The sequence below is a fragment of the Cotesia glomerata genome, linkage group LG3 (genome assembly GCF_020080835.1).
Source record: "Cotesia glomerata isolate CgM1 linkage group LG3, MPM_Cglom_v2.3, whole genome shotgun sequence".
NCBI classification, from domain to species: Eukaryota; Metazoa; Arthropoda; class Insecta; order Hymenoptera; family Braconidae; genus Cotesia; species Cotesia glomerata.
In genome coordinates, this window is record NC_058160.1 from 16,061,120 (window position 1) to 16,077,046 (window position 15,927).

Below are 15,927 nucleotides of genomic sequence, written 5' to 3' on the forward strand. Positions count from 1 at the left end.
ACACTGTAAAAGCGGTAATTACTGCACGAAAATGTTAATTTATCTGAAACACACTAAATTAATTAAAAGCAATCAGATTAAGCAAAAGAAAGTTATAATGTAGTAAAACTTCAAAACGGCGATTTTATAGTATGAAAAAAAAGATTGATGCGAAAAAGAAGAGTTGAAAAATGCATTCAATCCGACAAAGCACACGAGAAGAGAGCGAGAGAGAGCGCTCCAATTCTCGGCCAGAGGACCCCTGGTGCTCTGCAGGCGCCTGACCTGCCTCCAAGTGGAGAGGTAGAGAAGCCTCTAGTGGTTTTAGTCGGTAATGGCTGGGAAGTAGAGAGGGAGATTTGAACATTCTCCCCCCTTCTCCGCTCGATGGAGAAGTAGATGAGACGTGGCTGGAGCAACGTCATGAGAATCTTCCTCGTGTCTTGGAATAGGAAGCTAGTACCAACTTGTGTATTGGTCGTGTATAGGTAGAAGTAGCCGTCTGGATGGTGACAACTCGGGTAAGATCATCCTTACCAGGGTGAGTGTGGGTGACACGACCCAGCGGCCATTTTGATGGTGGATATCGCTCATCTGTGACCAGGACTAGAGATCCAACATCGATGTCGTTGAATGAAGTATTCCACTTGGAGATGGTTTGATGAGATTTCAGGCAAGAAGCAGACCAGTGGTACCAGAACAGTTGAAGCCGCTGCTGGATGTCCTCAAGTCGTGATAGTCGGTTTGCTGGGGTGTCGACCAGTGTTGGCTCGGGTATAAGCGTAAGGGGTGCTCCTCGAATGAAGTGTCCAGGAGTCAACGCTGTGAGATCGTCAGGATCTTCTGATAGAGCACTGAGAGGTCGAGAATTTAAAACAGCTTCCACCTGAGTTAGAAGCGTGGAGAAGTCCTCGTACGTGAGGATTTTGTCCGAATTGATGCGTGATAGGTGATGCTTGACAGATTTGACGGCAGCTTCCCATTTGCCACCCATGTGAGGAGCTCCTGGAGGATTGAACTTCCATTTTGTACCGTCGTTGGCAATAAGTTGTTGAAGATGTTGCGATTCTTTGGTAGAACCAGCTAGCAACCGTTTCAAGATAACACTAGCACCTTGAAAGTTGGTTCCGCAGTCACTGGTGAGCGTCTTGCAGATTCCTCGTCGGGCTGTGAAGCGTCTGAACGCTTTCAAGAAGCCTTGAGCACTGTAGTCAGTTACCAGCTCCAGGTGAGTAGCAGAAGTTGAAAAGCACACGAATACTGCGATCCAAGCCTTATATGAGCGCGTGCCGCGCCCTTGAAAGAACTTGAGCGACACTGGGCCTGCGTAATCGACTCCAGCATGCTCAAAGACCAGTGAAGGTGTGACACGGGAAGCTGGGAGCTGTCCCATGCGTTGTTGAGCACGGATGCCACGTATCCTGGTGCAGGTGACGCATCGATGAATGAAAGATTTGATAGGAGCACGACCACCAAGGATCCAGCAGTATCTACGTACGTAGTCAAGCGTCAGCTGGGTTCCACCATGCATCGTGCGAGTGTGGGCGTTGGCGATGATGAGCCTGGAGATTTCCGAATCCTTTGGCATGATTGGAGGATGTTTGGCGTCTTCATCGAGTAGCGAGTTTTGTAAACGTCCACCAACTCGAAGTAAACCAGTCTGGTCGATCCAAGCTGTAAGTCGAGAGAGAGGGTGAGATTTAGCAAGACTCTTACCTTGCAATAGTACTCGAATCTCACTGGCGAAGTAGATTTGCTGCGTGGATTTGATCCAGAACTTCAATGCAAATTGAAGATCAGCAGGATTTAGGGGTGATGAGCCTAAGCTAGATCCAGAAACTCTCTTAAAGCATGCCACTGCTCGCTGAATCGTGGCTGTGACACGGAGCAGTTTTGTGAGAGGTCTGTCTTCGTAGAATAGGACATCAAACGGCAGCTTGGTGCTTGTAGATGTGTGTACTGAACTTGGGCGAATCTCGGTGTCGGCAAGTTGATCGTTTGATGCTGTGAACGATGGCCAGAGATGACTCTGCTGGGCTAGCCAGTCGGGTCCAGACCACCAGAGTCTGTGATTAATAAGTTGTGCAGGTGTAAGACCTCGAGACGCACAATCTGCCGGGTTTTGCTTTCCTGAAACAAGTCTCCAGGTGGCGTTTGGCGAGGTTTGCTGAATCGCTTGAACTCGGTTCTTCACGAACTCCTTCCAGCGCATTGGATCGCTGTTGATCCAAGCTAGAGTCACCGAAGAGTCAGTCCACAGTGAGACAGGAACATGATGGAGCTGGAGAGTCGACTGAACGCGAGAGACCAGTTTTGATAGCAGCAGAGCAGCTGATAATTCCAATCGTGGAATTGTGAGGCGATGCAGAGGCGCGACTCGAGTCTTGGAACAGACTAGAGTTACTGATGATGATCCGTTGGAAGTTGTTACTCTGAGGTAAACAGCAGCAGCCATTGCAGCTTGAGAGGCATCTGAAAACCCATGTATCTCGACTTCCAAGTTGTCAGCGCGTAGATTGAGCCACCGAGGAATAGCCAGCTGAGATAGCTGAGATAGCTCATCACGAAACGACGTCCAGCGATGAATGATTTGCGGCGTGAGAGTATCATCCCATCCGACCTTTTCTTGCCATAAATCTTGCATTAAGATTTTGGCGCGGACGATGACTGGCGAGATCAAGCCCAGAGGATCAAACAGTTGAGCTGTTTCGGATAAGATGGTGCGTTTGGTGATAGCTGCCTTTTGTGAGGACTGACCAGTGAACTTGAGCAGATCTGGCGCACACTGCCAGGCTAGACCCAGAATCTTGGAGGATGACTCGTTAAATTCATGATACTCTGAACCTGGTTGATAAGATAGATTAATTTTGAAGAAATCAGGATGATTGCTCTTCCACTTTGCCAAAGGGAAGCATCCTCGTAGACACATTTCTTCAACTTGTTTTGCGATAGCATTGAGAGAGTCGAGATCATCAGCACCGCCAGTAATGTCGTCGACATAACTTCCCCTTTCGATCGGTTCAGCAGCTAAAGGAAAGTCGTGACCTTCGTCTAGCAGTAGTTGTCTCAGGGTGCGGCCTGATAAGTAAGGAGCTGATGTAGTTCCGTATGTAACTGTGGTAAGTTCGAACTCTTGGCTCTGTGAGTTATTATCAGTCCATAAGATGCGTTGGAACTTGCGATCATCAGGATGTATGAGAATTTGGCGAAACATCTTTTCTACGTCAGTTGTAAAGATGAGGCGATGGCGACGGACATACAACAGCACGTCGAAGATGTCATTCTGAGTCTTGGGACCGACATGAAGCAGTTCGTTGAGCGAATAGCCTGATGTTGTCTTACTAGAGCCATTGAACACCACACGAATTTTGTTATTGCGCATCACTCCGTGATGAGGGAGGTAATAGACAACGTCTGAAGCAGTTGACGGTTGAACTTTCTCCATGTGACCCAGGGACTCGTACTCGGTGAGAAACTCTGTGTACAGTCGATGAAGATTTGGTTGTTGGGCGATGCGATTGAGAATGCGAGATAGCGAACGTTGTGCAATGCCTTTCGAGTATCCAAGCGGAGGAGCATTGGGTTTGAAGGGCAATCGCACGATGTAGCGACCTGAGCTGTCGCGAGAGTGAGTGGCGATGAAGTGTGCTTCACACTCGGCTTCTTCAGCACTAAGAGATTCTTGGTGAGACGCTGGAACTTCTTCCTGCTCCCAGAATTTCGAGACGAGTTCGTGAAGCTGCAGGTTTGAGATTAGGTGACCTTGATGTGCAGGCGTGGTGATAGAAGATGGACCAGCAGGTCCAAGAACGGCCCATCCAAAAACAGTCTGAATGGCGATAGGCTGTCCGGGGTTCCCATGATAACTCCAGGCTTGATAATCAAGCCATAAGAGTCAGCTCGAATGAGGATGTCAATCCGACCTGGTGATAGATGATCTGGATCTGCTAGTTCCAAATCTGCGATGTGGTTCCAGGATTGACTGGCGATGACGACTGGAGGCAGTTCGACGGTAAGAGACTGCAGTACGTGCGCATGAAGCTCAATCTGGTCTTCAGAATGCTTAGATCGTAAAGTGATGTCAACAGCACCCTTCGTTGATCCTGAAGGCACACTTCCTACTCCAATAATCGGGATACTCGTTTTGGAAGGCTTCATATCAAGCTGGCGAGCGAGCTGCAGAGAAATCAGCGATAGTTCTGACCCTGGATCGATCAACAGACGTACTGTGCGAGGATGATGTGTTGGCGATACGATGAGGGCTTGTGCTGTGGCCAACAACACCAGAGGTCTTGATGCTGAGGCTGTGTTGCACGAAGAACGAGCTTGTTGCGAAGAGAGTAGCGATGCTGCGATAGGCAATGACGAGGTCGTTGCGGCGATAGGCGATGGCGATGGCGATAATGCGATAGGCGATGGCGATAATGCGATAGGCGATGGCGATAATGCGATAGGCGATGGCGATGTCGTGCTAGCAGATGATGCATCAGGTAGTCAGAATGACGTATTCTGACCTACCTGCTGAGAGGCAGTAGATTGAGAATTCATCATTGTGTTAGATGAAGTTGATGCTGAGCTGAGAAGCGTAGAATCATGTAGCATGGAATGATGCGCTGCTTGGCAAAACCGACAGCGTTTTTGGCTACGACAATTCTCGAACGAATGAGGTCCAAGACAGTTGGGGCACAACGACTTGGAGATAGCCAGCTGATGACGCTCTTTGGGCGATAATCTTTGGAACGCTGGGCACGATACGATGAAATGTGCTTCACCACAGCACGAACAAGGACGTTGTGGTCTTGGAGATGCTCCAGCGATCTGTCCAGGAGGTGGTTGAGTTGTTGTAGGAGGTCCAGTGGCCATAGTGACGTTTTGCGATGTCGAACTGGTCATATGGACATGTGCAGATGATGTCTTAGATCCGTGGGTGAGTTTGCTACCACTCGCGGACTTTTTGTTGACCTTAGGGTCACGTGGTTTGACTGGAAGACGTCCTTCCATGGCTTCAAGGGCTCGTGCACGAGCTAGCAGGAAGCTCTTGATACGATCGTACGGTGGGAAATCTGTAGCCGCTCCCAGCGTGATTTCCCAGTCTTCTCGAGTCTGAGGATCCAGCTTCTGAGTGATATAATGTACAATAATGTGATCCCAGTGATCAACTGGCGATCCGAGAGCCCTCAGGGCATTTAGTACCTCAGAAGTGGTGTTGATAACGTTGTTAACCTCTTTAGCGGCTCGCGACGCCATTTTGGGTATGGTAAACAGTTTGTTGAGTTGAGCCGTGATCAATACTCGCTTGTTCTCATACCTCGTGGTCAGAGTTTGCCAGGCTGTGGCGAATGCAGTGTCTGTTATCTCCACATTAGCGACGAGAGAGTATGCAGTGCCTTGGAGGCTCTGGAGAAGATAGTGCATCTTGTCAACCTCGTTAACACCGTCTTTGTTGACGACGGATGAGAACTTATTTTTGAATGATTGCCATTCAAGAAGCTCTCCATTGAATTTTGGAGGTTGAATAGTTGGCAACTGTGGACGAAAGGCGGTAGCCTCATTTGCAGTGCGATTGTGAGGCGAGAGAGGAACCACACGAGGTTCAATTTCGGCGATGCGGCGCTTGAGAGAAGATTTAACCATTACGTAGCGATTAACGGCCTTGGTGAATCGACCTTCTTTAAAGTAATTGTGGGTGATATCAATATCCTTGCAACTGGTCAATTTGTCATTGGCGTCGGCAATCTTGTTCCACGTAGACTCAAGCACCTCGAGCTTGACTTCGCAGTCAATTGGCTGGATCAGATTGTGCTCGCCGTTTCCGACTTCATTGACCATGGAGTTGAGGGCACCCATGTGAGTTTCGAACACCAGTAGGTACTTGGCAGACATCGTAATAATCTGAAAGATATCGAAAGAGAATGAATTCGAGAAAAAGAAGTAAGTTAGCGATAAAGAGAGATATAAAAGGAACGAACTGACAATTTAGATTGAATCCTCTTGCGTGCTCGATGCGATGAAGATGTAGTGCGATGACCTTGAGTTGAGACCTGATTCCAATAATCACTTTTTTACGACGCGCACACGAATGACACAGGTAGATCTTCGCACTAAGGGTCCCAATCTAACTTTCCACCAACGCAGTACATTTTTAGGTACTCAGCAATGCGTCGGAGTTGCCAAACGCGCACTAGATTACCGGAACTACACAAAATTCACTCAAAGTATTTTTTTGTATTTTTTATTAAGCGATAAATTTGAACGAAACTATCCAAAATCCGGCTCGAGGGACCATTTTGTATAATACTTCAAATCTTATAAGATAAAAGATACTGGGACTTGGGTTCGTTTCTGTTTGTTCAATTTCAATAAAAAATACAAAAATTATTAACAAAAATAACACTATATATTTATTAACAAAAGTACACTAAATATTTCACTAATTTGATAGCGGATTGTTTAAATAAACGTAGATAAGCAAAACACAGCGTGGTTATCAAAAGCGAAGCAGATTAGCACGTGGTTAAGGCAAAAACCGCCGACACTGTAAAAAGCGGTAATTACTGCACGAAAATGTTAATTTATCTGAAACACACTAAATTAATTAAAAGCAATCAGATTAAGCAAAAGAAAGTTATAATAGTAAGCAAAACGGCGATTTTATAGTATGAAAAAAAGATGGATGCGAAAAAGAACAGTTGAAAAAAGCATTCAATCCGAGAAAAAGCACACGAGAAGAGAGCGAGAGAGAGCGCTCCAATTCTCGGCCAGAGGGCCCCTGGTGCTCTGCAGGCGCCTGACCTGCCTCCAAGTGGAGAGGTAGAGAAGCCTCTAGTGGTTTTAGTCGGTAATGGCTGGGAAGTAGAGAGGGAGATTTGAACATTTTCTCATCAAGATCTGATGAGAACTCGATTTTCGAAAAACGGGGTAAAACCAATAACTTCCCGATTTTTTTAAATTTTCATTTTTCTTAGCGGGAAGTTAAAACTATCTATCAATTCGACCTCGGAATGCGACGATCAAACTACCTTCATCAAACTACCATTGTTTTTATCTTTCATTAATCCTAAAACTTTTTATTTACTAACGGGATATTGTAAATGTTATTTGGTAGATAATCAGAGGTATCAAACTTTGCAATATTATGTTTGATGATTTCATATGTATTAGGTACAGTTAAGTGATAAATTAGGCTATCTGTATCTGTATACATTAATTCAGAATCGTCACATTCGAAATTGTTCTTTTTATAATTATAGTGAAAATCATATACATATATAAGTTTCTGTCATATCTGAAATACAAAAACCAGCTCGGATTGGTTAATCATAATTAACTTTAGCACATTTCATTCTAATAATAATCATAGTTCTATCAAAAACTGTAAGACTATGGAAATACATCTTGTAAATATTCCAACATCTTTATATTTTCTAACATTTTCCATAGTCTTACCAAAACCTGCATTATTCATTAATTTATAAAAATTGAAACAGATTTGTTTGCTGCTCAATTGGCCCCTTAATTTCATTCAAACAAGACAAAAAAAATTTTATTAAATGAAATTGATAAAATTGAAAGCTAAATTATCAACAAAAAGGGCGCCACCAGGTTATTATCACGGTTCCTGGAACCGGTCCAGAGCCGAGAACTTATTTTAGGGTAGAGAGAATGGATGAAGGTGCTGTGAAATAAATAAATTCTTAATTAACGATATTTAGGATTTATTAATAACAAACTTTAACAAAGTGATCACTCAGATACTCACACTATAAACAACTTAAAACTATTGCTTACTAACGGCTAACCAAAACTATTTTAATTACTCTGCACAAAGACCGCTGTGTGACAGAAGTCGTCTAGCCTACTAACGGCTAACCTGAACTAGACTTGACTAACTAAACTTCTAACTATCAACAAGACACCTCGTACAAAGACCACAGTGCACGAGGGCTCATCAACAACACTCAGCTACAGAAAGAACAGCCTAGTGACTGCAACGTCAGCCAAGAAGCTTCTGCAGCTCACACACATAGCCCGCACACACTTAAACACTCTGAATTTACTTTACTTTTATTTTTGATTCATAAAAGTTATAACAAAATTCAATTCAAGGAAAATATTACATTAAATTTCAACTTAAATATTTCAGTCATTAGATAGCAATTAAATTATAAAATATTTTATAAAAATTTTAAAAATATAAAAATTTATAAAAATCCGTTCTTAGCTGACCTCTACTCGGCGAAAGAAATATTCCTGCCAAATTTCAAGTCTCTGGATCTTATAGTTCCAGAGATATCTTGATGAGTGACTATATCTATAGAAAGTCTCCTATATATATATATATAGGCATAAATAATTATCGATTTATCTCAATCATTCCTGCGTTTACCAGAGTTCTTGAAATGATCTTGTATGATCTCCTACTCAGTTACTTTAAACCTCAGATATCGCCCTCGCAACACGGGTTTCTTCAATGTAAATCAGTATTAACAAACCTTTTACCATACACCCAGTACATATCTGATGGACTTGCATCAGGCAAACAAGTTGATGTTATACATACAGACTTCTCGAAAGCGTTTGATAAGGTGAATACTTTACGTCTGTCAATCTCTTTATACACTATCTGACAAATAGAAAAAACTTTGTGCTCTACAATGGATTTCAATCCGCAGTACTTGAAACCACATCTGGTGTGCCCCAGGGTTCCAACCTTGGGTCACTCTTATTTTTAGTATTCATTAAGGGGGTATTCTAGTCTAGAATTTTGAAAAAAATGAAAAATTTTTTTTTTCATCATTCGATAGTTTAGATATTAAAAAATATCTCCCTGAAAGGATTTTTCAAAATTCAAATTATTTTCAAAGTTACAGCCGTTTTAGTGTCGTGGCAACTAGACCGGGTTGAGCGGACGACTGCAACAATAGACTACGGGCGATCCGGGCTACCTGAGTATGAATAGCTTTCTTTCTTACTTGTCATATACTTTTAGTTTACTATATCAATAGTCTGAAGGTCATTGTAACGTATTAGACAAGAATCTATACTCAATTTGTTTTTAGTTTGAGTTAGTTCCATGTAAACCTCAAAGCTGTGAAGAAGTATAAGTAAGTGAGAAGTTACGCGTGCATTCTTGTGATATTCTTTTAAAATCAAAGTGAATATTTGCTGATTCTTCTAATATGGATAGAAATGGTTCGAGGAAAAGTCCTCAGCGTCCAGGCAAACCAAGAAAACGGAAGTTCAGCGGTAATCAACATACTTTGGAAGAAGATTTATCTTTTACTAGTGCATCAGCTGCAAAGTTGAAGAGTTCAAATGACGATGAAATTCTCATTGACTATAATTTTGGTTATTGTATATTGAAATTCTGTTCTGTTTTTTCATCTCTTGCACTAATGATATTATGTGCTACATGTAAGCAAAAAATGTCATTTTCTCGGACAGCTGCACGAAGACTAGGATTTAAAATTGGAGTACAATGTGGCTGCAAAGCTATACGTTATATTCAGTCATGCCCATTTGTAAATAAAGCATTTGAAATAAATCGTCGGATCGTTACTGCTATGAGGCTCATCGGAATTGGGAGAGAAGGTATCAATATATTCTGTAGTATTATGGATATTGGACACGGTTTGGCTATTGGTACATACTATAATTGTCTTGATCATTTACATTTGGCTGCGTCAACTATTTATAACTTGATAATTTCTAAAGCTGTGAAAGAAGAGAATGAATTAATTACAGCCTCAGATTCGAATGCGGACCCTACACATTATACAGTTTTCGGCGATGGAACGTGAAAGAAGAGAGGGTTCAATTCACTTTTTGGAGTCACTACACTTGTAGGTAAATACAGTAAGAATATTTATTGACACAGTCGTGAAGTCCAGTTTTTGCCAAGGGTGCAATTATTGAAAGAATAAAAAAAAAGACGACATCAGTGCTTATGAAGACTGGTATAACGAACACGAAGATTCTTGCGCAATAAATCATCAAGGAAGTGCTGGGAAGATGGAAGTTGACGCAGTGGTGGAAATGTTTAGTAGATCCGAAGAAAAGCATGGAGTAAAATATGTGAAGTATATCGGAGATGGCGACTCAAAGATTTTTAAAGGTATTTTTAATATAGATCCTTACAAAAGTAACCATATTGTTATTAAAAAAGAATGTGTTTGACACGTCCAAAAACGTATGGGATCGCGTCTCCGGAAGGCAAAAAAAGAAAATAATGAAATTGGTGGTAAGGGTGCTGGTAAATTGACTGATAAAGTAATCACTCAGTTGTCTGCGTACTACGGATTAGCTATCCGTCGTCATCCTGAATCCGTTGAAGATATGAAACGAGAAATATGGGCCACGTACTTGCAAAAAATTTCAACTGATAAGAAGCCTCAGTACATGAATTGCCCTCCTGGACCAGACAGCTGGTGCAAGTGGCAGAAAGCAGCGGCTGAAGGAACTGAGGATGACTTTCACCATGAAAATCCACCTCTAACTGATAAGGTTTTAAAAGTTATGAAACCTATTTACGAATGCTTATCAGATGATTCTTTATTAGAACGTTGCTTGAGCAGCGAAACTCAAAATAAAAACGAGTCACTTAATTTTTGAATATGGACATTTGCACCCAAACATATCCATGCCAGGTCCCAGACAATTGAGATTGCTAATTGTTTAGCAGTTTGCATTTTCAATGAAGGCTTCTATCCTATTTTACAAATAATAAGTCTAATGGGAATAAAAATAGGTCTGGAATCCCATGGGTTCGCTGTTAGGCGCAACGCAGTAAGGATTGAACGGTCTGAGGTTCGAGCTTCAGATGCTTCAAAAGAGGAAAGAACTGCTCGTTATACAGAGAGAAATGCTGAAAACAGTCAATATGAAGTAGAGGAAGGCCCAATGTATGAAGCTGGGATGGCTGATTAAGAGAATGTAAGTTATACGTACTATTTTATCAGTTACGCTGCCTGAAACTGAACGTTAAACTTTAAACGCGTTTTTCTCGAAACTACTTTTTTCGATACGGTGATGCAGATATCTTAGGTTCTAATCAGCCGATTTACTTAAAATTTAGCATGAATATTCTTCAATTATCTCGCTTTCGCACTAACCAATAAAAATTGAAAATTTCAAATTTGTAATATTTTTAAAAAATTGGAGGAAGTTGAAAAATAAGTAAAAAAATCGACTTCTATTTTTAAACAGCCGCCATTTTGTTAAAAAAAATTTTTTTTTAAGTTCTGTTGGTTTGTGCGACAATGACATTTGTACTGATCAATAATTTTGCATTGTTTTTTTTTCATATGGATATAAAGGGAGAAATCCTTTTCACGAGGACACGGCCTTTTTTTTTCTCTACTTCAAGGACTTATATCTTTTTGAAAATTTATTTTTTTTTTAAATGTATTTTTTTGTATTCTTGAAATATCAATAAACAAATGATAAAAAATTTTATAGTAAAAATATTAACTGCTTCTTTTATATTAATTGCCAAAAAACGCTTGAAATTCAGACCTCTAGACTAGAATACCCCCTTAATGATGTTGGATCCATACTCTTGGTATTTCTTGACCTCTTTGCAGATGATGCCAAACTCTATCACTTAGTTCATTCAACGGCAGATTGCCTTTTCTTACAAGCTAACCTGGATGTATTTGTATTGTGGTGTAGAGATAATAAACTCATCCTTAATAGTTCTAAGTGCAAGGTCATATCTTTTCATAAATCTAGACATAGAATAGTTCACAATTATAACATAGAATGTATGAATATTGACAGAGTATCTATATGCAACGACCTTGGTGTAACATTTGACTCGCAGCTAACATTTACTGATCACTACACGAACATAGCTAGATCTGCTGTCAAAACACTTGGATATGTCATCAGGGCATCAAAAAAATTCAACAACCTAAATGTCATTAAAACATTGTACACTGCATTAGTAAGACCCAAACTCGAATATGCAGTCGTAGTCTGGTCCCCATCTTATCAAAATCGTATAAATATTATTGAAAAAGTACAACGCAGGTTTCTTAAATACTTGGCTTTTATAAAGTATGGCACTTATCTATTGAGTCTGATTATCTTACTATGTGTGAGGATGCCAGATTATTGACTCTTCAAGAGAAAAGGATCTGTGCATCTGTTCTTATTATATCTGGTTTAATGCATGGCAGAATATAATGTCCCAGACTCTTATCACAGATACCTATATCTGCACCTCAGAGAATTATGAGATCAGTCCTGCCTTTCTATCCTTCACTGCAACGTAATAAACTTCATAAAATCAGCACCTCTCTGTAGACTTTTAAATATTTGCAATGATATTGTAGAACATAATAGCTCTCTGGACATACTGGGTAACCCACAACCAATTAATTACAGCACTCTTGTTTCCACCTTAATATCTTTGAGATTAATCTTTCAGATGAATCTTTATAATATCATTTCCAGAAATTATGTTTTATAAGATAAAAATTGTGTCATAGTATTATTTTATTATATTTGTAAGATTGTTTTTTTTTATAAAAATGTAAATATGTATGGATCACATGCCACTAGTATATGATTACATTGTAGCCACCCTGTTATTGGCCTTAGGGCTGTTGGGTTGATTATATATGAAATAAATAAATAAATATATAAATAGATAAAGCTTTAGCAAGCCAACAAGCATAATGGTTTGCACTGGGAGCTTTGAATTTCACTCCTTGAGTTGGAATTCCACCTAAAAAAATATATGACAACTCCAATAGCTCCTTATAGTCATCTCTTACATATTGGTGCTGAAATAGTAAATTTAACATAGTGTTACTGGAAATGTTCATGATTAAGACAAAAATAAAGGTTAATTAACTTTATTATGTGATTTGTCTATTTCATTAAGCTATTTTTTAACTTTATCAAAAAAAAGTACAAAAACTGTAATTAAAATCAATAATTTACCTGCAAGCGATCTTGAATATTTTGAAGGATTTCAGTTTGCTTACTTCCAATCACATCATTGACAAATTTATCTTTCAAGCCAGTTACAAACTTATTTTTATCCATGGTGTGCCATTTATTTCGAAAACGTTCGAAAATAGCTACGTTTGGAGATTTTGTTACTGGCCAAATGCATTCAACTACGTTTCTTAGCGTTAGTTCAAAAATATGGTGACGACATGCCAAATGTAACAATTTTTTGTCTCACTGCTTTTCTAGTAAGACACAAGTTCCATTGTAATCTCCTGAAATACCAAGCAAAGAAGGATTATGATGATATTATTTTCAGCAACTGCAATTTGATATTAAACACTGATAGAAGGATTTGTTTGTGTTTAATAAGCTTTATTAACTGTTAATAAATGATTTTTTAATATCATAGGATTTAATAAATATTTATTAACAGTTAATAAATTATTTATTAAACCCGATTTATTAAATGTTAATAAATATTTGTTAATTATTAATAAATACTTATTAACGATTCATAAATGTACTTTCCTCCCGAATAAATATTTATTAAATGTTAAAAAATATTTGTTCAAATTTAATAAATTAAATAATTGTTTTCAAATAAATTAAGTTATTAGTAGTTAATAAATCTTTCTATCTGAACGAATGAAATATTTATTGAGAAGATATTTTGTATACGAAAATAGTTAACTATAAAACTGTAATGTATGTTATTAATAAAGAGTGACACAATGCAAATATTAGGTAGGTTTTCGTTAATATGAAAAGCAAGTTGAAAATTTTCATCGAAAAAGAGTAAAATCTATAGTCAATTCGTAATTTCAATTTGGAGAAAAGAAAATTTTAGGTAGAAGTTGTGTAAAATACTCAAATGTATTATATAATCAGATAAATACCTGTGTTCACTGAAGGTGTATCAAAACACATAGCCTTAACTCGTTCTGTGATATTCCATTCGTCTAATGTTTCAGTCATAATCAATGTTTGATTTATTCCAGTCGATTTTTCAAGCTTAGGTACAGCTAATAACTGCTAAGTATTGATACCAGATATTAAAATCAGAAGTCGATCAACTTTATCTTTGTCAACAATATCAGGCAGCATTTTACCGTCCCAGTGCACGACGAAACTAGAAGCAGTTCGTAAATTTTCTTTCAAATCATTAGCAATCTGTTTTCGTCCTTCTATACGATGACGACGAATTGTACTATGACTAGGTACTTGATCTGCTTCATGTCCCAGGGCGGAAACAACGGCAACGATGATATGCCATGCATTTCTATCTGTTGTTTTTGATCTATTTAGCGCAGATATGAGGGCTGGCGTAAACAGTTTCAATTTTTTTTTGGTTAGGTTGCTGAGGTAATTCGTCTTCAAAATCAGAAACTGATCATTTTGAAACAACTGATGTAGAACTAGAAATAGAGTGTTGGGAAAGAGGCAATATTAAGTCTGCAAAATTAAAAGAATTGAAAGATAAAACGATCTAAGATTTAAGAAACGTATTGTTATGAAGTAAGAAGTAATTTTCAAAAATCATTTACTAATTTTAGAATCAATAGTTTTCTGAAAAAGTTTTATCAGATTTAAAGAAAAAATTCAAAAACTCATATTTATCTGCACTTTCTATTTCGAAATTTTCTCTTATGATGTAATTTATATAATTTTATTTATATAATTTCTCATAGAAGATGTCCCGGGCAAATCATTAACAGTTCTAAGATTATTTGAGTCGTGAAGTAGAGGACTACTTTTTTTTTAGTGATCGGCTAGAAAGTGAAAATTCCTTCTGAGCTGGATCCAGCGATTTCAGTGCATCATGACGAGCTATATCAAATAAGTTGTCAAGTGAGTGGACAAAATTTTCTTCAATATTTATTTGTTTCTTCCATTGCTTTCCTGACCTATTATTTTGGACTTTCAGCCATTTATAATATAAGCTTCCTATTTTCTCAATACAATGTTGTGGTCGAGCAATTGGTATTGAAAATTTTCTCCAAATTTCACTTATTTCACAACTAACCTCTTTGGAACTTGCTTTGATTGTATATTTCTTCGTACGGATTTTATTAAACAGCAAACTGAGAACATCACGATTTTTTGGTAATATTGAGCTATTAAGCTCATCTTGCTCGAATCCAACCAAGTACATATACTTTTTTTTATTATCTTTTACTGACATTGTGTTGATAAAAAGTACGTTTTCAATTGTTAAAGTTTATTTCAACAATGGGCTTCTAATTCATTAAAACAATAAGGTTAGATTATTATCATTATTATAGTAATCAATCTTAATTAGAGGGGGTAAGATTAGCATCAAGTACGCCACGAGTTAAGGCTTATTAAAGTTCACAGTAAATTCGGGAATTACTGTATTGATTGTGGCGGCGCTGATTGTTTCTTCTAAAAGTGTGATTTGCAATAACTAAACACTACTTCTTTCGATATACGTTGGTGGCACGAGAACTAAGTGCAGAAAAATTTGAATTTGAAAAATTTTCAAATAAAAATAATAATAGATAAAAAAATTTATTGAATTGACTATTTTGCAAGTAACTTTTGACGTTGATAATGAGAAATAAATTAGGTGTGCAAAGATTTCATAAATACAAATGAAAGAAAACTAATGGCAAACTAACGAAACTGCACATACTGTGCATAAATTTGAAGTCTGACATAAATAATCTATCTGTGAAAATTACAAAAAATTTTTTTTAAATGTTTTGAACTCCAAAAAGTAGTAATCGTTATGAAATTACTGATTTAAAGATTTTTGCAGCCATAAAATTTCAAAAAATACAATAATAAACAAATTTTTCAACTTGGATTTCATCATAAATTAGTTATTATTGAAAAAAATAGATTTTTTCGTTTATTTTAAGTTTTAAGTGGCTTTAACAGCTAAACTATAAGAGCTACAAAAAATATCGTTCAACAAAATTGTAGAGCATAAACCCCTCTACAAATTAGTTATTTACATATTTTTTC

The 15,927-nt window shown here is 38.3% G+C and overlaps 1 protein-coding gene and 1 long non-coding RNA gene across 2 annotated transcripts; both read right to left on the reverse strand.

Annotated features, from left to right (window-relative positions):
- Positions 1 to 400: 400 nt before the first annotated feature.
- Positions 401 to 4,137, reverse strand: LOC123261384. Its single transcript, XM_044722978.1, has 2 exons — positions 3,903 to 4,137; positions 401 to 3,852 (listed from the first exon to the last, which is right to left on the reverse strand). The coding sequence occupies exons 1-2, from the start codon at positions 4,135 to 4,137 to the stop codon at positions 401 to 403; spliced, it is 3,687 nt and encodes a 1,228-aa protein (XP_044578913.1).
- Positions 4,138 to 12,609: 8,472 nt separating this feature from the next.
- LOC123260482 lies at positions 12,610 to 14,531 on the reverse strand. The gene is made up of 3 exons (XR_006508466.1): positions 13,836 to 14,531; positions 12,928 to 13,211; positions 12,610 to 12,767 (listed from the first exon to the last, which is right to left on the reverse strand). It is a non-coding gene; the product is annotated as an uncharacterized LOC123260482 (long non-coding RNA).
- Positions 14,532 to 15,927: the final 1,396 nt, after the last annotated feature.